Source organism: Zalophus californianus, chromosome 4 (genome assembly GCF_009762305.2).
Source record: "Zalophus californianus isolate mZalCal1 chromosome 4, mZalCal1.pri.v2, whole genome shotgun sequence".
Lineage (NCBI taxonomy): Eukaryota > Metazoa > Chordata > Mammalia > Carnivora > Otariidae > Zalophus > Zalophus californianus.
The window spans coordinates 76,579,358-76,600,062 of record NC_045598.1 but is presented as its reverse complement, the minus strand read 5'-3'; the positions used below and the strand labels follow the sequence as shown (position 1 = coordinate 76,600,062).

Below are 20,705 nucleotides of genomic sequence, written 5' to 3'. Positions count from 1 at the left end.
TTCCTTCTTCAGCTCCCTATCCTCATCAAGATAGTCATGACCGTTCTGGTTGTAAGTGACAGAAATTCTACTCAAAGTGACTTAATCACAAAAAAAGGAGACCATTCATGTAAACTTGTAAGTCCAGACATGCATCTGGCTTTTATCTTGCTAGATCCAGATACTCAAATAATTTCAGTCATGTCTCTGGCTTTCTCTCAGTCTTTTAGCTATGCCTGTTACTAATTGGCTTTATTTTTTTCAACAGGATTTTTCACGTGGCAGGTGGGCCCTAACTTACATCTTCCCAGTTGAACAGTCTCAGTAGAAATACAGTCTTTCCTGTTAGCTTTGGCAGAGCAGAGTTCATTCTAAATGGCCTCAGTTGAGTCTTGTATTCATCTCTCCATCAAACCCTGTAACCTGGGGATTGGGTCATGCATTCCTCTGCTGTAGCCCTGGAGGCTAGGGTACCATGAATGACATCCTCACCAGGGTCACATGGAATGGGTGGAGGCAGTTTCCCCAAAGGACAGGAAAGGTATTCCTATTAAAAGAAGGGAAAATATGTCAGGCAAAGAACAGAATCACCAGAGTCTTTATATACTTTAATGTCTTGCTCTCCCATCAAAACAAAAATTCTTCAAAAGGCAGTTTATACTCACTGTGCTCATGTCCTTACCTCCTAGTCATTTTTTCATTCACTAAAATTTGGGTTCTTACTCCTTTGAAACTGCTTTTGCTTAGACCAGTTAGTGATCTCCTAAGTACTGAATTCAGTGAACTCTTTTCAACTTTTATTTTCTTTGACCTTTGTAGATATTTGACACATCTGGTATTTCCCTCCTTTTGGAAATCTCTCCTTTGGTTTCAGTTAAACCGTTCTGTTGGTTCTCCTACTACTTCTTGAAATGCTTGGGCTTTTTTTCCTGTTGATGTTGCAAAAGGATTCTTTTTTGCTTCTTTATTCTTCTCACTTTATAAACTTTTCTTTTACAGTGTCACCCAAGTCCATGTCTACAATTACTACAATTTCTACATCTGCATTTGCCGTCTGTTTCTTTGTGTCTAACCCCTGACCCATTTATACAGTCACCTTTCTGGATCTATCCACCTAAAAGTTAACATATCAACATTTGAACTCTTTCTATCTTCTCTGTACCTCACACTGCTCCTTTTCTTTTCTCCTTAGGTCAGTGAATGAACCCTCTTCTTTTCCAAACTGCTAAAGGTGGGAAAAGAGTCATCCTAAGTATCTTAACTTACATGCAAGTAATTGCCAAGTCCTATCTGTTTTGCCTCCTAAGCATCTCTCATATCTGTTCTTCTCTGTCCCTTCTGCTGATGCTTTAGCTCAGACATTCATTGTCTCTCATTTATTGCAGTAGCCGTCTTACTTTTCTCTTTGCTTCCAGTCTCATTATCATCCCATCCATAACTATTCTGGGGAATCTAACAGGTATCTCTGATCATGTAAACCTCTTGCTAAAATATCTTCAGTAGTTATCCATTGCCTACAAGGGAGGAAAAAAAGCGAATTCCTTAACATGGAAATTAAGCATCAACATAATCTGGCACTTAACTTCCTGTGCAGGCTCAATGAGCCCTTCTTCTCCTACTTTGTGCTCCAGAAATCCTGAAAACATATAGTTCTCCAAACATTCTCTGGCCTCCCATACTGCCATGTCTTTCACATGCTGTCCTCCTCTCATGGAGTATCTTGCCTTCCCCTTTGCCCTGCTCCACAGTCACAGTTCTACCAAGCTCAAATTCCAATGTTACCTTCTTTACCATTTTACCACCTTAGAGGTGTCCACTATGACTTCCATTGTAGATTTAGGTCCTGTTCCCTTTGCATTTCCATTACACTTTGTACCTGCTTCTATTTTTAGTATATATATTGTGTGTATATCAATGAACAAAAGTAGAATAATATGAACTGGAGTTGTAGGTATAATTGAAGGATAAAGTACAATTTGGCTAGGTGAAGAAAAGTACAGAGAATATTTTAAATGAAGGAAACTCAGTGGTACACCTGGAGCAAGCTTGTGCTGGCTTGTGAGAGATGATTTTTAAATTCTTGGTAATCTTTCAGCCATTATTAAAAGTTTAATTATATAAACTTTCAATTAAATAATTAAAAACAAAGACTGTAAATATTCAAAACTAATCACTTCCTAATTGTTCTACTACATATTACTGTTATCTGTGTTCTTGAGATTATTTGCCTTTTTATTTGTATCTCTATGGTGGAAATACTATATAATGGTGTGCTACTATGCATTTCTTCTCAACTTCATGTTCAGAGATGTCACACTGGTAGCTTGAAATTAATCATAATGGGAATATTTATACCATGGAAATCAGCAAACACTGCATATTAAGACTTGATTTATTGCTTAGACTTATGAAAGTGATGGAAAAATGTTAATAGTGTAGATTAAATTTAACAGTACATTGTGCCTATAGCTATTACATTGTGAATAGCACAAAAAGGGGAGGGAATATTCTTCTAGTATTTGAAAACTATTGTCTAATTTAGCAAAGGAGTTGCCTAATGACTGAGTCAAGTCCCAATATCTTTCTCTGTTATTTTACTTTCATCTTAGTTGTTACAGTCAACAAGAATGTCAAGCAACATTCATGTGAGAACTATATTCATTTGTTAATTGCAACCATAGGTTGGCTACAGATACAGGAGTTTGGCAAAACTCAATGGAAACATTTGGTGAAAATCAAATATATGGAATTTACAATTAAGCATGCTATATATTTTATTATTATTTGTAAATTGTGTGCTACATATCCTTTACCTATAATAAATACATATAATAAATGCAAGTATATATATGCATACATTTTTTAGAGAAGCAGTTATTAAACATTTATTAGCACACTACTATGGAAAACTGCAAACCTAAAGGCATTTATTCCCTCTAACAATCTTCTGAAATAGTTACTATTATTCTCATTTTGCAGAGGAGAAAACAAGGCTCAGAGACTTTAAATTACTTGTCTAAGATCATACAACTAGTAAGTGAGAGAAGTAGAATTTTCACCCAGGTAGTCTGGCCCTAAGCCCAGGCTATAAACAATGGATAACACTGAAGATTTTTTGGCAGGGAGAAGAGCTGGAGGAAGGAAGACCATTTTAGAAATTATAAAATTCATTTTAGAGTAAAGTTATTCTCATATAGGAATTAAGAGGGAAAATTAATTATCTCTAAAAGAATCCACTGAAAATTAAATTTAATGCAACTATCAGTATATGTAATACAGTAAATAGAATTGGTTGAAAACAATATTCAACAATGCTTGACCCAATACTTTGAAAACTACTATTCAAACTTCAGTTTAGTAGTTGAAAGATGTATTTGATATATCAATGGAAAATGATGTTAATGATTTAAAAAGTACCTTTCCTCTTTTATACATACACATGACAGATTTCTCTAGATGGAACTATCCTACAACTTCAGATGAGAAAGCCCCTCAAACAGTGCTATTCAACAGACATCTTAATGCATCTGGAAACCAGAATTTGACAGATGTGGATAAAAATAATGCTCCATTCTCAGAAGTTTTGGATGTGAACTTTGAATTGGGAGATGAAGTTTGGGATGATTTTGATGATGAGAACTTATTAGAAGTTACCAGTTTTTCAGCCAGTACTGAGAAGACAAAAACATCAGGTAAAATTGTCTATTAGCATGAAATAATTTCATGAGAAATTCTTTGAATATTTTTCAGTTCAGTTTCTGGGACTAATTTTCTTTGCCTTTTTTATGTGTTTGCTTAATTAGCTTTGTTTGTTAAGATTGTGATTTTTAGCAAAACTGAAAATGTGACCCTTCCATAAATCATATTTCCTCCTAAGGACAGAGGTCAAGGTTATTCCATGATAATGATATAGTATATGAGCTTTTCCTCTTCTATTGCTCCCCTATCTTGTTAAAAACTCTATTTAAATAAAAAATGTTTAAAATGTTTATTGAATTTTCCCTCATAAAACAGACTATCCAGCTTTCAATTCTGTGATCACACATAATTTGCTAATGTTTGTGAAGGACATAATTATTCCATTTTTTAAAAAAGATTTTATTTATTTGAGAGAGAGAGAAAGAGAGAGAGTGCGTGCACGTGCATGAGTGAGGGAGGAGCAGAGGGAGAGGGACAAGCAGACTCTGCACCGAGCACACAGCCCCAACAGGGCTTGATCCCATGACCCTGAGATCATGAGCTGAGCCAAATCAAGAGTTGGACGTCCACATTCAAGTATATACATGGTAGGGAAGGAAAGATGGTGGAGGAGTAGGGGACCTTATTTCAACGGGTCTCCGGAATTGAGCTGAATATCTACCAGACCACTCTGAGCACCCATGAAACCAGCCAGAGATGTAAGAAGATCTGGATCTCTACAAAAAGAATATCGCAGGCGGTTGGTTTCGAAGTATGAAGCGGCGAGCCGTGATTCTGAGGGCAGATATTGGAGGATAAATGGCAGCGGTATGGTGCCTCGCCATGGGGATCCTACACCGCCAGTGAGCGACAGCCTCGCACGCTGGGGACGGGGCACAGACTCGCAGACCGGTAGTGGCGGGGAAAGGACTTTAGGCAGCCCCCGGGGTGGAAACCCCGAGCGGCTGGGTTGACCGTGCGATCTGGGGGCGGCTGGCGGTTTTAGAAGCACAAAGGGCAGAGATGTGCCCTGACCTGGAGGCAGGACGGGGGGCTCTGCGGAGGGGCTAACAACCCAGGCTGCTGCAGTTTATAGCAGCACAGACAGAAACGGAGATGGTATGTCCTGGAGAGCTCACTGAAGAACAGACTGTGGTCTCTCTGCCCTGAGGCAGAGGGTTGGAAACGGTCTCTTCTGCTCTGACTCGCGGAAAAGACGCGGAAAGCCACCAGGGAAAGCCGTCAGAGAACAAAAGCCCCAAAAACTGATTCCTGCTGAGCCCATCCCCTGCCACAGGAGGGCAGGGCAACTCTGCCCAAAAAGGTTGCCTGAGTAACAGTACGGCAGGTCCCTCCCGCAGAAGACAGGCTGGGAAAACAAGAGGCCAGCAACCCTAAGGTCCCTAGAAAACAGGTGCATCTTGCTTGGGTTCTGGTCAATAATTTGGACTCTATACATTCCCTCAAACACCTATCAACAGAATGACTAGGAGGAGGAGCCCCCAAAATAGAAAAGACTCAGAGATTATGACTTATGCCGCAGATTTACAAATGGATGCAGATATAACCAAGATATCGGAGATGGAATTCAGGCTAGCAACTGTGAAGACAATGGCTAGAATGGAGAAATCAATTAATGGCAACACAGAGTCTCTAAGGGCAGAAATGAAAGCTGAATTGGCAGAACTTAAAAATGCTATCAATGATATCCAATCCAATCTAGATAATCTAACAGCTAGGGTAAGTGAGGCAGAAAAATGAATAAGCCACCTGGAAGACAATATAATAGATAAAAAGGGAAAAAAGGAGGCCAGGGAAAAACAACTCAGAATCCATGAAAATAGAATCAGAAAAATAAGTGATACCATGAAGCGTTCCAATGTCAGAATAATTGGAATCTTGGAGGGAGTGGAGAGAGAGAGAGAGAGGACTAGAAGATGTATTTGAGCAAATCGTAGCTGAGAACTTCCCTAATCTGGGGAATGAAACGAACATTCGTCATATTGATAACAATACGTTAATTTTAGGAGACCTCAATACTCCACTCTCAGCAATGGACTGATCATCTAAGCAGAAAATCAACTTGGAAACAAGAGCTTTGAATGATACATTGGACCAGATGGACTTCATAGATATTTACAGAACATGCCACCCTAAAACAACAGAATACACATTGTTCTCGAGCGCACATGGAACTTTCTACAGAATAGACCACATACTGGGTCACAAATCAGGTCTCAACCAATACCGAAAGATTGAGATTATTCCCTGCATATTCTCAGACCACAATGCTTTAAAACTGGAACTCAATCACAAGAAAAAATTTGGCAGAAATTCAAACACTTGGAAGCTAAAGACCACTCTGCTCAAGAATGTTTGGGTCAACCAGGAAATCAAAGAAGAACTTAAACAATTCATGGAAATCAATGAAAACGAAAACACATTGGTCCAAAACCTATGGGATACTGCAAAGGCGGTCCTAAGGGGGAAATACATAGCCATCCAAGCCTCACTCAAAAAAATAGAAAAATAGAAAAATCCCGAATTCACCAACTAACTCTACACCTTAAAGAACTAGAGAAAAAGCAACAAATGATGCCTAAGCCACGCATTAGAAGAGAAATAATTAAAATTAAAGCAGAGGTCAATGAATTAGAAATCAGAAACACAGTAGATCAGATCAACGAAACTAAAAGTTGGTTCTTTGAAAGAATTAATAAGATCGATAAACCACTGGCCAGACTTATCCAAAAGAAAAGAGAAAGGACCCAAATTAATAAAATTATGAATGAAAGGGGAGAGATCACAACTAACACCAAGGAAATAGAAACAATTATTGGAAATCAACAACTATATGACAATAAACTGAGCAATCTGGATGAAATGGAGGCCTTCCTGGAAACCTATAAGCTGCCAAGACTGAAACAGGAAGAAATTGACAACCTGAATAGGCCAGTAACCAGTAACGAGATTGAAGCAGTGATCAAAAGCCTCCCAAAAAACAAGAGTCCAGGGCCTGATGGATTCCCTGGGGAATTCTACCAAACATTCAAAGAAGAAATAATACCTATTCTACTGAAGCTGTTTCTAAAAATAGAAACAGAAGGAAAACTTCCAAACTCATTCTATGAGGCTAGCATTACCTTAATCCCCAAACCAGGCAAAGACCCCATCAAAAAGAATTTCAGACCGATATCCCTGATGAATATGGATTCCAAAATCCTCAACAAAATCCTAGCTAATAGGATACAACAATACATTAAAAGGATCATCCACCACGACCAAGTGGGATTTATTCCCGGGATGCAAGGGTGGTTCAACATTCGCAAATCAATCAATGTGATAGAACACATTAATAAGAGGAGAGAGAAGAACGATATGGTCCTCTCAGTTGATGCAGGAAAAGCATTTGATAAAATACAACATCCTTTCCCGATTAAAACTCTTCAGAGTATAGGGATAGAGGGAACATTCCTCAAGTTCATAAAATCCATCTATGAAAAACCCACAGTGAATATCATCCTCAATGGGGAAAAGCTGAGAGCCTTTCCCTTAAGATCAGGAACACGTCAAGGATGCCCACTCTCACCACTGTTGTTCAACATAGTACTAGAAGTCCTAGCAACAGCAATCAGACCACAAAAAGAAATAAAAGGTATTCAGATTGGCAAAGAAGAAGTCAAACTCTCTCTTTTTGCAGATGACATGATACTTTATGTGGAAAACCCAAAAGGTTCCATCCCCAAATTAGTAGAACTCATACAGCAATTCAGTAATGTGGCAGGATACAATATCAATGAATGGAAATCAGTTGCTTTCTTAATACACTAACAACGCAACTGTAGAAAGAGAAATTAGAGAAATGATTCCATTTACAATAGCACCAAAAACCATAAGATACCTCGGAATAAACCTAACCAAAGAGGTAAAGGATCTATACTCTAGGAACTACAGAACACTCATGAAAGAAATTGAAGAAGACACAAAAAGATGGAAAAATATTCCATGCTCGTGGATCGGAAGAATAAACATTGTTAAAATGTCTATGCTACCCAGAGCAATCTATACCTTCAACGCCATCCCAATCAAAATTCCAATGACATTTTTCAAAGTGCTGGAACAAACAATCCTAAAATTTGTATGGAATCAGAAAAAACCCCAAACACCAAGGAAATCTTGAAAAAGAAAAACAAAGCTGGGGCATCACGTTGCCCGATTTCAAGCTATATTACAAAGCTGTAATCACCAAGACAGCATGGTACTGGCACAAAAACAGACATATAGACCAATAGAACAGAATACAGAGCCCAGATATGGACCCTCAACTCTATGGTCAAATAATCTTTGACAAAGCAGGAAAAAACATGCAATGGAAAAAAAGACACTCTCTTCAATAAATGGTGCTGGGAAAATTGGACAGCCACATGCAGAAGAATGAAACTTGACCATTCTCTTAACACCATTCACAAAGATGAACTCAAAGTGGATGAAAGACCTCAATGTGAGACAGGAATACATCAAAATCCTAGAGGAGAACATAGGCAGTAACCTCTTTGACATCGGCCACAGCAACTTCTTTCAAGATCCATCTCCAAAAGCTAGTGAAACAAAAGCAAAAATGAACTTTTGGGACTTCATCAAGATAAAAAGCTTCTGCACAGCAAAGGAAACAGTCAACAAAACAAAGAGGCAACCCACAGAATGGGAGAAGATATTTGCAAATGACACTACAGATAAAGGGCTGATATCCAAGATCTATAAAGAACTTCTCAAACTCAATACCCAAAAGACAAATAATCAAGTCAAAAAGTGGGCAGAAGATATGAAAAGACACTTCTCTGAAGAAGACATACAAATGGCTAACAGACACATGAAAAAATGTTCATCATCATTAGCCATCAGGGAAATTCAAATCAAAACCACACTGAGATACCACCTTACACCAGTTACAATGGCAAAAATGGACAGGGAAAGAAACAACAAATATTGGAGAGGTTGTGGAGAAAGGGGAACCCTCTTACACTGTTGGTGGGAATGCAAGTTGGTACAGCCACTTTGGAAAACTGTGGAGGTTCCTCAAAAATTTAAAAATAGAGCTACCCTATGACCCAGCAATTGCCCTCCTGGGTATTTACCCCAAAGACACAGATGTAGTGAAAAGAAGGGCCATATGCATCCCAATGTTCATAGCAGCAATGTCCGCAATAGAAAAACTGTGGAAAGAGCCGAGATGCCCTTCGACAGATGAATGGATAAAGAAGATGTGGTCCATATATACAATGGACTATTACTCAGCCATCAGAAAGGATGACCACCCAACTTTTACATCAACACGGATGGGACTGGAGGAGATTATGCTAAGTGAAATAAGCAGAGAAAGTCAATTATCATATGGTTTCACTTATTTGTGGAACATAAGGAATAGCATGTAGGACACTAGGAGAAGGAAGGGAAAAATGAGCAGGGGGGAATTGGAGGGAGAGATGAACCATGAGAGACTATGGACTCTGAGAAACAAACAGGGTTTTAGAGGGGAGGGGGAGGGGGGACTGGTTAGCCCGGTGATGGGTATTAAGGAGGGCACGTACTGCATGGAGTACTGGGTATTATACAAAAACAATGAATCGTGGATCACCACATCAAAAACTAATGATGTATGGTGACTAACATAACATAATAAAATTAAAAAAAAAAAGAGTTGGACACCCAACCAACTGAGCCACCCAGGCATCCCTAAAATTACTCCCATTTTTAAAAAAGTGTTCATCCACTATCAGGAAAATGAAAGACACCTTTTATTTCTCATAGACATATTGATTTTTTTCAGGCATAAATAAACAATAGGAAAGGATTAGTTTCTTCTATGCTAGATATTGTATTTAAGTCATTTACAACCCCAAAATAATGGGACTTCGTTTTCTGAATTACTGGCAGATTTGCTCTATGTCACTAAAACAGAAAATTAAAATCCTGCTAAGTATATGAGAAGACAGCAAATTGGAGATACTCTGTCCCATGATGGCTGACAGGAGGAAATCAGTACCTCAGAATTATAGTTACCTCTTAATGTATCCCACCCCAATGCTCTCTTAAAAAATCTTTTTAAAGGAAGCAATTAGAAGTTGAAATATTATTGTTTCAGGATTCTAAGAAATACCTAAGAGCTATTATTCCTTCCAGATGGAAGAGGATTTGACCACCTTCAGAAAATAGGCCAGGAAATCTATGATGTGGAGTCAGTAGGCACAATTTCCTGTATCAACGGACAACTACTAGTCCCTACCTCAAAGTTAAAAGTTATGTGTATAGAAATTTAAGAGGCAGTTCGTACTGATTCTTTGAGGTAACCTAATCATGTGAGGGCATAACTTTGACATTGGGAAAATCAGTCTCCATAAGTGCCATGTATAGAGCACTTTAAATGAACTTAATTGAATGCAGATCATTGAAAATATTGAATGAAATTCAACTTGAACATTTACATGAGTTAAAATGAGTAAGTAAAAGTGGTTTGGGGACCTTTTAGTATAGTGACTAATAAACTAACATATGTGTTTATAGTTTTACTCCCTTAGCTTTGCTCCCTTATTTCTCTATGTAAATTAAATTTTATTATTGAGAAGAATTGTTCATTCTTCTTTAATCAAATCATATCTGTTAGAGAGAGTCCTTGTAGAACTTCTGAAAAGATCCATTCATCTGTTTCCTGGCATTTAATTTCAAAATGTTATCTCTTTACATAGGATTTGGAAACACTTTGAGTTCAAGTACCAGGGGAAGTAAGATATTCCTCCAAGAGTCAAAAAGCAAATTCCAAGGAGAAATGGCAAAAAGGCAAGTTTTAGAATTTTGGTTTGGAATACTTTACAATTGTATATCCTCCTGACACATAATTGGAGATGGGGATTAAATTATTAGATGTCAAAGAAGCTATAAGGTATTAGCCAACCTGAACCTTCTTATTTTTAGAGCTGTGTTTCTTAAAGTGCTATTGACAGACCACCTACTTCAAAAGTATTAAAATGTATTAAAAATGCACATTCCTGGGCCCTACACTAGACTTACCAAATCATGGTCTCTGGGGCTGGAGCGCAGGAATTTTTACTTTTCAAAAAACTTGAAAACTGAATAGGAGATTGACAGGTGGAAAAGAGGAGGATAAGGCATTCCAGGTAAAAGAAGCATGTGTAAAGGTATAAGACTTGAAAAGGCATCTCATGCTCAAGGGTCAGTAAAGCGTCAATATGGCCACAGCATTAAGGCTGAGTGCTGAGGTCTGATTCTAAAGAGTCTTGAATGTTGTATTTAGACAACTTTACCATATCCAGTAGGTATGGGTTACAAACTCAAACTGCCTTCAGGATTTGGTGAGCCAAAGCCAACTGAAGAGTGTCCCATATAAAAGGCACAACTGTGGAGATACCACAATTCCAAATTTCAAGATATACTACAAAGCTATAGTAATCAAAATGTATGGTCCTGGCACAAAAATAGACACTGGACCACTTTTTTACATCATACACAAAAATAAAATGGATTAAAGACCTACGTATAAGACTTGAAACCATAAAACTCCTAAAAGAACATATAGGTAGTAATCTCTTTGACATCGATTTTAGCAGCATGTTTATGGATATGTCTCCTGAGGCAAGGGAAACAAAAATAAAAATAATTTGGGACTAGACCAAAATAAAAAGCTTTTGCACAGCAAAGGACACCATGAACAAAACAAAAAGACAACCTACTGAATGGGAGAAGCTATTTGCAAATAATGTATCCAATAAGGGGTTAATATCCAAAATATATAAAGAATTTATACAACATACACCATAAAACCAATTTGATTAAAAAATGGACAGACGGCCTAAATAAACATTTTTCCAAAGAAGACATAGAGATGGCCAACGGACACATGAAAAGATGCTCAACATCATTAATTATCAGGGAAATGCAAATCGAAACCATGAGATATTACTTCATGCAAGTCAGAATGGCTGGTATCAAAAAGACAAGAAATAGTAAGTGTTAGTGAGACTGTAGAGAGAAGGGAACACTCGTACACTGTGGGTTGGAATGTAAATTGGTGCAACCACTATGGAAAGCAGTATGGAGTTTCATCAGAAAATTAGAAGTAGAACAATCCAGTAATTACTACTGGGTATTTATCCAAAGAAAACAAAAACACTAATTTGAAAAGATGTATGCACTCCTGTGTTTTTGTAGCATTATTTACAATAGCCAAGATATGGAAGCAATCCAAGTTGTGGGTAGCAATAGATGAATGACTAAAGAAGATGTGAGATATTTGTATATCTATAATACTACTCAGCCATAAAAGAGAATGAAATCTTGCCATTTGCAACAACATAGATGGATCTAGAGGGTATTATGCTAAGTGAAGTAAGTCAGACATGTGATTTCACTTAGATGTGAAATCTAAAAACAACAAAACAAACGAGCAAACAAACACAAAAACAGACTCTTAAATACACAGAACAAACTGATGGTTACCAGAGGAGTGGTGGGTGGCAAAACATATAAAGGGGATTAAGATGTACAAACTTCCACTTAGAAAATAAATGTCACAGGGTTGAAAATTACAGCACGGGGAATATCATCAATAATATTGTAATGAAATTGTATGGTGACAGATGGTGACTAACTACACTTATTGTGGTGAGCATTGAGTAATGTATAAAATTGTTGAATCAGTAAATTGTACACCTGAAGTTAATATAACATTGTATGTCAATTATACTTCAATAATAAAAAGTAAAATAAAAATAAATAAAAGAATCAACCACTACTCAGCTCTAACCAGTTGTTGCTGTGTAGGAAATAAGTGTCTAGTGTTGTCAAATATTCTGATTTTCAAAAAAAAGCTAGGAATCTAGAATTTGTGACATCTCCTGACTTTTAAATTTTAAGACCTAATTTTTTAAAATGTGACACAATTGGGCATCTGGGTGGCTCAGTCGGTTAAGCGTCTGCCTTCAGCTCAGGTCATGATCCCAGAGTCGTGGGATCGAATCCCACATTGGGCTCCTTGCTCAACAGGGAGTCTGCTTCTCCCTCTGCCCCTCCCCCCACTGGTGCACTCTCACTCTCTCGCTCTCTCAAAAAAATAAATATTTTAGTATATGTGCTGCCAAAGCGAGCACTCACAAAGATAAATAAATAAAATCTTTAAAGTAAGTAAATAAAATAAAATGTGATATAATCTATAGCCCCCCTCCAGCTGTAGCCTAGTTTTTAATGTCCATGTAAGCTGTAGGAAGCTTTCCAAGATACTTAAGCACAGGATAAACAATTTGATAAGACAAAAATTATTCTAGTGCTTTGTAGATGATATATAGTGATATGATATGATATACAGAATGAGTTGCAGAAGGTGGACCATGAGAGGCATGGTGGCCAGAACGAGAGGCAGGCTATGGTGAGGTCTAAACTAGAGCAGAGGTGATGGAAACTGAGAAGTAGAGTTGGATTTTTGAAACATTTCGTAGCACATACTAGATTTAGCAACTGATAGGATACAGTAGGTGAGGAAGAGGGAAAAATACATGGCAAGTGGGTAGATGAATATGTTATCTGAGGATATAGGACACATAGACATTTGGAAAAGAAAATAATAATTTAAAAAATGTTCAACCTGAGGCACCTGTTTGGCTCAATCAGTAGAGCATGCGACTGTTGATCTCAGGGTTGTGAGTTCAAGCCCCGCATTGGGAGTGGAACCTATTAAAAAATGTAAAAAAAATTTTTTTAAATGTTCAACTTGAAGTATTTTTGCAGAAATGCAAAGTGCATCTGGATATTGGACTTGATTAGAAGTCATGGAGAGGAATTATAGACACAGCCAAAACTTTCCCCAGAAGAAATACTGACAACTTTTTGTTCAGGGTCTAATTTACTTAAGTATTATTTATTTCTCCTAGTTTAAAATATAAGAAATTTGTGGTGTCTTTTGGTAATTTTTTTATTGCTTAGTCATTTTGCTGATTATCAGCATGACAGAATCACAGATTTCAGAGGATTCCAGAGCTGAAGGGTGCTTAATTTAAGCATCGTTTAGTCTTCCCACCACCAGATATTTGAATCACCATCCTACATCACCGGCAGGTATTCATGCCATCTCTACCAAAACAGCTGGAGCTCATTCACTCCAACATGCTTGTTCCATGTTTGGATCTCTCAGACCATTCAATAGCTTTTAAAAATATTGGCCTAAAATTTGTCTTCTTGCTATTTCTATTCATTGGTTCTAACTCTGAGTCATACAGAATAAACAGATGAGAAGCATCAAAATAGAACAAAGCTGTGGGTGTAAAGCAAAAAAATTAGGTAGGAAGTAGGAAGATACAAGTAGGAAAATAACAAAGCACATAGACAGTTTTGTGAGCCATACCTTTAGAAACTATAGATAATTTAGGGAAAGTTTAAAAGTAATGAACAGAAAATAAGTAGATTTAAAAAGGAATCCTTATCAAGAAGCCTCTAAAGAAAGAATTGTGCCAGAAGTTGGTACTGGAAAGAAAGCCTGTAGGACCTGAGGACTGGGAGTGGAAAGGCGTCATGCTTTTCATTTTACACCCCTTCTTACTATTTTAATTCCTTGCCTTTAATCAAAGACAAAAAGACCCAAGCCTATCAATACATGTACTTCTCTACTACCTGTACCCACTGCTTTTTACTCCCTACATGGCTGTCATATTTTAGCCTGTAAGTGTCAACTTAAATTGTCACCTCCACAGAGAGACATGCTTTCATGACCACCTTTTTAAAGTGGGTTTGTGTCTCCACACTATTTCCTGTAATATTACTCAGTTAATTTCCTTCCTATCACTTCAGGATCTATAATTATGTATATTTTTTACTCATTGTCTGCTCCTCTACTAGATGCTAACTCCCTGAGGATTTGTTTACCTCTTTATACCTAGCTCCTAGTACAATATCTGACATATGGTAGTGAATAATAAATGTTTTTTAATGAATGAATTTAATACAGAAGATTGAAGGTGAATTCTAGTGTAGTTTTACATAGGAAGATAAGTCAAGGTATCTATCTACAGTGAGACCAGAATAGGGAAAGGAGATTAAAAGTTAAGCCAAGTGGGGTTTAGAAAAGATTTACAGACTGCTAGGTAATAGAAAATTAAGCATAAGACCCAATTTTAAAGAAAATTATTGCTTATCTAATTTGGAATATAGGAATTGGTGTTTTGTCTAAAGGAAAGGAGCTACACCAAATTTTCCATGAATCTAAGAAACAGCATAATTTTTTTGGTAATAAATATGATAGACTTTAATCATATTCCCGAAAGAATCACTGTTGATCTAAATTAGAATGGTTTCTTTCTCTTATTTGCCATATTTTACAAATAATTAATTTTGATTTTTAGTTTTGTTTCATCACCTGAGAAGCCAGATATTTACTTACCAAATTCTCCTGTGTTCAAGTTTGATACATCTTCCTTGAAAAAATTACCTCAACAAGCTGGAAATGCAAATATTGTAAGAAGCACTTCATTGTTTTTCTTTTAAATTCTGCCTGAATAGTTAAACTTTCAATGATTGCCTTTTTTTCTGTTAACTTCAAAATATAGGTTCATTTACAAGAAAGAAAACAACAAAGTCTGTCACCAGAAATTGAAAAGCTGTGCTTTACTCACTCTGAAAAAATACCAAATTCTTCATGTTTTGTTAAGAAAGTGGATTTCTTTATTAGAAACAGTGAATGTAAAGAGGAAATTGATTTCAGGTAAGAATTCTTTAAAAACATTTCAAGACTATACCAATAAGAACTTTCTATGAAGAAATTCAGCATTCTTTTTTCCTTGGTTTATTTTGTTTTATTTTATTTTATTTTATTTTATTTTTTATAGGGATAGAGAATGAGAGAGAGTGGAGGGGAGGGGCAGAGGTAGAGGAAGAGAGAGAATCTCAGGCATGCTCTCTGCCCAGCTTGGAGCCCAGTGCGAGGCTCCATCTCATGACCCTAAGATCCTAACCTGAGTCGAAATCAAGAGTGAGCCACCCAGGCATCCCTTTCCTTGGTTTATTTTAAAGATCAGAATCTAAACATTTTATTTACTTAAAAACATGGAATATTTAGACCCCTGGTGACCTAAACTCCTTAAGATTCATAATATTAAGTATCTCAATTTTTGAGAACATATGTTTAATGTTTTTAATTAAAACATACAGTATTGGTAAACTTTGTTTCACTGATTTGAATACAACATTTTGATAATATAAAGTGTAAAATCACTTAAATACAAATGAGATTGGCTAATTTTTCAGACGTTCAGTTGTATTTTAGCCAACCAGTTCTTTTACAATTCTACAGGTTCAGTGAAAAGTCAGATTAAGTCTACTCAGGTCCCCCTCAGCTAGTCACTTCTAGGGATAACTAGCAGTTTTGCTCTCCCGTTTGAAGAGTCAAAGTTTATAGACTTGTTCACACACTGATTAAATGACATTACTTTTTAAAAACTTTAAGGAAATACCCAAGAGACTGGATCCCTACTTCTCACAGTTTATGAAGTCTGATTTTCCCCCAGACTTCTTACTATGTTATAGCATATTGAAGTTCATTTGATACATTAACCTCTCAGCAATCTATATATATTTCTATACTTGCTTTCCCCCCCAGTAGGTATCATCCTGATGATGAAGCTGATGAAATGAAATCTTTTCTGGGAATATTTGATGGTATTTTCTAAAGCAAACCAAAAAAAATTCATCTCATATTAATAAGACAAGGTATATATGCACCCAATTACAAAGTATGCGTTTTCTTTTTTTTAAAGTAGTTCATAATTGTTCAAATTTTTTTTCTCTTGGATTTGATCAATTTTGTTGACTTATTTGCACCAATTTTTTGGATTGATTTATTATCCTACTGTAACTTCATGAAAAGCACTTTTATAGTGGGTTTGTTTCATTAAACTGAAAATTAAGTTGCATTTAGAAATTATTTGGTTATTAAATGCATCTCGATTGGATTTTGACAGGAACCAATAAAAATACCATTTTTGTATTAAGAAGAAAGGTATTCTATGAAAGCAAATAATGCTAGGTCAGTGAATTGATTTATTGTATGGATTATTCACCAATATTGTTTTGTTTTACTAAAGATTTTTAAGAATCCAGTGGCTGTCAGAACCTGTTGTTACATAACTTCAAATAATAATAAATGAAACATTAATCAATATGGATTATTGTTCTCTGGCTTGTTTTCCAGTGTGGTGAATTCTAAAACCTTGTTACATTGACTTTTACTATGGCAAACACTATTTCATGTTATTTTCCCATGAATTTGTTCTCAAATTTATTTATATTTATTGATAAGTAGTATATAAGCAGTCTAAGCAGTGTTTATTATTTAATTTATTTATAGATACATGTGTAGTTGAAGCCCACTTAAGAAATTTTAGGAATTTTTCTTTAAGCATAAAAGCCTTAGAGACAAGAGAAGTGAAGAAGAGAAACTTCTAGATACGATTGTCATTGTTGTCATTGGTAAACATTTATGAAGCATCATATATATTAAGCATGGAGAAAAAGCTTAAAACAAAACTAAGAAGCTTTATTATGTGTTGAAAAATAAGGGCAACCAGTTCCTTTATTTTAGTCATCTTTACAATTGGCATGTTTTTGCATCTGAATCAATCATGCTACAACCTTTAAAGGTTATTAAACACCATTAAAATGAAAAATCGGTACACTACAATCTGCTCATCTTGCATACATAGACTTTGACACTAAAGAAATAGCAATTTAATTCAGCAAGACTTATTATGATCTGCTAAGCAAAAAGCATTGTGCTTGGTACTGCAAAGGAGGCAAATGATAAAAACACTGTTTTTCCTGTCATGGAGCCTACTTTACATTCTGGTAGAGAAACTAGGACATATAATAATGCAATAATAAAATATAGAATACATTAGAGAAGTGGTTCTCAAGCTTCAGGATGCATTGCAATCATCCAGTGGGCTTGTTTGAAAACAGATTGCTGGGCACCATATCCAGGGTTTCTGACTTGGTAGGTCTGGGATGGGGCCTGAGAATGTGCGTTTCTAACAAGTGCCCAAGTAATGCTGATATTGCTGGCCCAGGGATCACACCTTGAGAATCACTGCAATAGAGGTTTAAAGAGCTCTGGGAGTTCATAGGAGAGAGAACATAGTCCTGACCATGGAGTCAGGGAAGCCTTTATAGTGAAGTTAAAATTTGAGCTGAGCCTTGAAAGATGAATACAATTTTGATGAACAAATACATGAAAGAAGGGCATTCTAGCACAGGAAAGAGCTTGAGCCAAGCTCCAAAGGAGGAAAGTATCTATTCGGGGAATAATGAATAGGTAATTTTAAACATAGGTTAATGTTGTGGGAGATGTTTGTGTTTTTTTGTCTGTTTTTATTATTTATTTGAGAGAGAGAGAGAGAGCACAAGCAGGGAGCAGGGAGGGGCAAAGGAAGAGGGAGAAGCAGACTCCCCACTGAGCAGGGAGCCTGACACAGGGCTTGATCCAGGACCCTGAGATCAGGACATGAGCTGAAAGCAGATGCTTAGCCAACTGAGGCTTGATCCAGGACCCTGAGATCAGGACCTGAGCTGAAAGCAGACGCTTAGCCAATTGAGCCACCCAGGTGACCCTGTAGGAGATGTTTGAAATGTACCTTAAGGCCAGACTGTGGAGGACTTCAGATGCTAAGAAACCTGAGCTTTATTTGGCAGACAAATGTTTCCCAAACTTGCCTGATCATAAGAAACATGTGGAAAATATATTAAATATAAAAATTCCTAGACCTTACCTAAGGGCTACTGATTCAGAATTGCCAAGCAGAGGGGAGTGGGAATTCTATAGTTCTAACAAGATTCCAGGGTACTCTTTATCAGGCCAATTTTGGAAATACATGAGTAGGTTCATTTCCTAAGTAATCAAAACAAATGGCAAATTAACAGTTTTATAATAGACATGCCTTACTTTGTGTTTACCTGGAAAGTTATGAGTGGAAGTCCTTGAGAAGTGGACTGGCCACTTAAAGGAGTCCAGTCACTGGATATTCTTTCCATGAGTGAATAACCCTACAGTTTCCATTTTGTAACTAAAGTTTTAAATGTATTTAAATGAACCAAACAACAAAGCTTTTCACAGAAATCTTTGTTAGGTTCAATTTTTTTGACAGGTTTTTTTTTTTTCTTTTCAATTAAAAAGAACCCTAATAGGGCTCCTGGATGGTTCTCTCTGCCTCTCCCCCTGCTTATGCTCTCTCTCTCTCTCAAATGAATAAATAAAATCTTTAAAATAAAATAAAATAAAATAAAATGTCCTTAATAGACTTTATTTTTCCCACCTCTAATGTTGGCATAATGGCACTTACCTCATAGGTATGGAGTGAGAATTGACTAAGCCACTGCATAGTAAGCTGTTAGTTTAGGGACTGATGCATAATATGTGCTCATAAATGGTCGTTGTTCATACTAAAAAAAAAAAACAACCTATCGTTAGCAGTATTTTAACCCATTGGAAGGTGTGAAATAATACAGTACAGACTGTCCCCAACTTACAATGTTTGGACTTAAAGTTTTTCAACTTTATGATGATGTGAAAGTGATATGCATTCAATGGAAACCATACTTCAATTGTGAATTTTTATCTTTCTCAGGCTAGTGGTATGCATAGGTTACTCTGTTGCAATGCTGGGCAGCAGCAGGGAGCTGCTCCTACCAGTCAGCCACAGGACCACAAGGGTAGACAACCCATACACTGACATCATTCTGTACCCCTACAACCAATCTGTTTTTTACTTTCAGTACAGTATTCAATAAAGTACATGAAATATTCAATACTTTATTATAAAATAGGCTTTGTGTGACATGATTTTGCCCAACTGTAGGCTAATGTAATTGTTGGGAGCATGTTTAAGGTAGGCTAGGCTAAGCTGTGATGTTCAGTAGGTTGGGTTTATAAAATACATTTTTGGCTTAATGGTATTTTCAACTTAGAATGGGTTTATTAGGATATAACCTCATCATAAGTGTGAGTCAAGGAAAATCTTTCCTTGCAAATCATATTTGAATTGCAGTAAGTTGCATAGGCCTTGACAAATATTCGACTATCCATAGATGTATCATCCATAGAAAAAATTTTCTCTTAGACCTCCCTCCTACATATACTTCCTCATGCTTTCAGGTAGATTGCTCTATCTCTGTCCCCTCTTCATCAGCACTCTTAGTTGTTTTATGGTTGGAGCATATTAATCTTTTTAAATATTACCTTAAGTAAAATGTAATTAGAAAATAAATCTTTTACAAATTGTATTATAATGCATTCTAAAGCCAAATAGAAGCGATTGCTGAACTATTCACTCTTTTAGGTTTTAGCACAGTTTACTCCTTGGATCCTTAGTAAAGTCACAGAAAGTATCTCTTTATCATGACCCCATTTCTAGAAAACACCCTCATCAAGGATAGTAGGGAACCACTCCTTGAGGACCCGTAGCCTAGGAATTATATGGCTAACACGTACCTGCGGCATCTTAGATTGTAATAGGTGTCTATATTTAAGAACTACTTTTGTGGGAATAGAGAAGACACCAGTGAGGAGAAAGTTAGGACAAAGAGAAGTAACCCAAGCTAAGCTTAGAATTAAGCTAAGAATTTCATTGTGGGTTTTGGTTAGTGGAACAAACAAAACAAAAAGAAAGCAAAACCCTAGCTCTTATTATCTTTTAGCATGTCAGTTCCTGGCTGCCAGGAGTTAAAGACCTTGCCACAAGAAACTCCTTGAAGCTGGGGTTAGAAGTTCTTAGGCCTCACTCCAGAACTTCTTTTTTTTTAATGTTTATTTTTTTAATTTTATTATGTTATGTTAGTCACCATACTATACATCATTGGTTTTTGATGTGGTGATCCACGATCCATTGTTTTCGTATAACACCCAGTGCTCCATGCAGTACGTGCCCTCCTTAATACCCATCACCGGGCTAACCCATCCCCCCACCCCCCTCCCCTCTAGAACCCTCAGTTTGTTTCTCAGA

At 36.7% G+C, this 20,705-nt stretch overlaps 1 protein-coding gene across 13 annotated transcripts in view; it reads left to right on the top strand.

The window, feature by feature from the left end:
* HFM1 (helicase for meiosis 1) overlaps positions 1–16,846 on the top strand; it is a 124,621-nt gene extending 107,775 nt beyond the window's left edge. For all 13 annotated transcript variants that reach the window (XM_027569609.2, XM_027569573.2, XM_027569563.2 and 10 more), the window contains 5 exons: positions 3,426–3,671; positions 10,401–10,491; positions 15,060–15,171; positions 15,264–15,418; positions 16,313–16,846. In XM_027569609.2, coding sequence (XP_027425410.1) covers positions 3,426–3,671; positions 10,401–10,491; positions 15,060–15,171; positions 15,264–15,418; positions 16,313–16,382 — 674 coding nt within the window. In that variant the 3' untranslated portion in view covers positions 16,383–16,846. The remainder of the gene's footprint in view (positions 1–3,425; positions 3,672–10,400; positions 10,492–15,059; positions 15,172–15,263; positions 15,419–16,312) is intronic.
* The last annotated feature ends 3,859 nt before the right edge of the window (positions 16,847–20,705 follow it).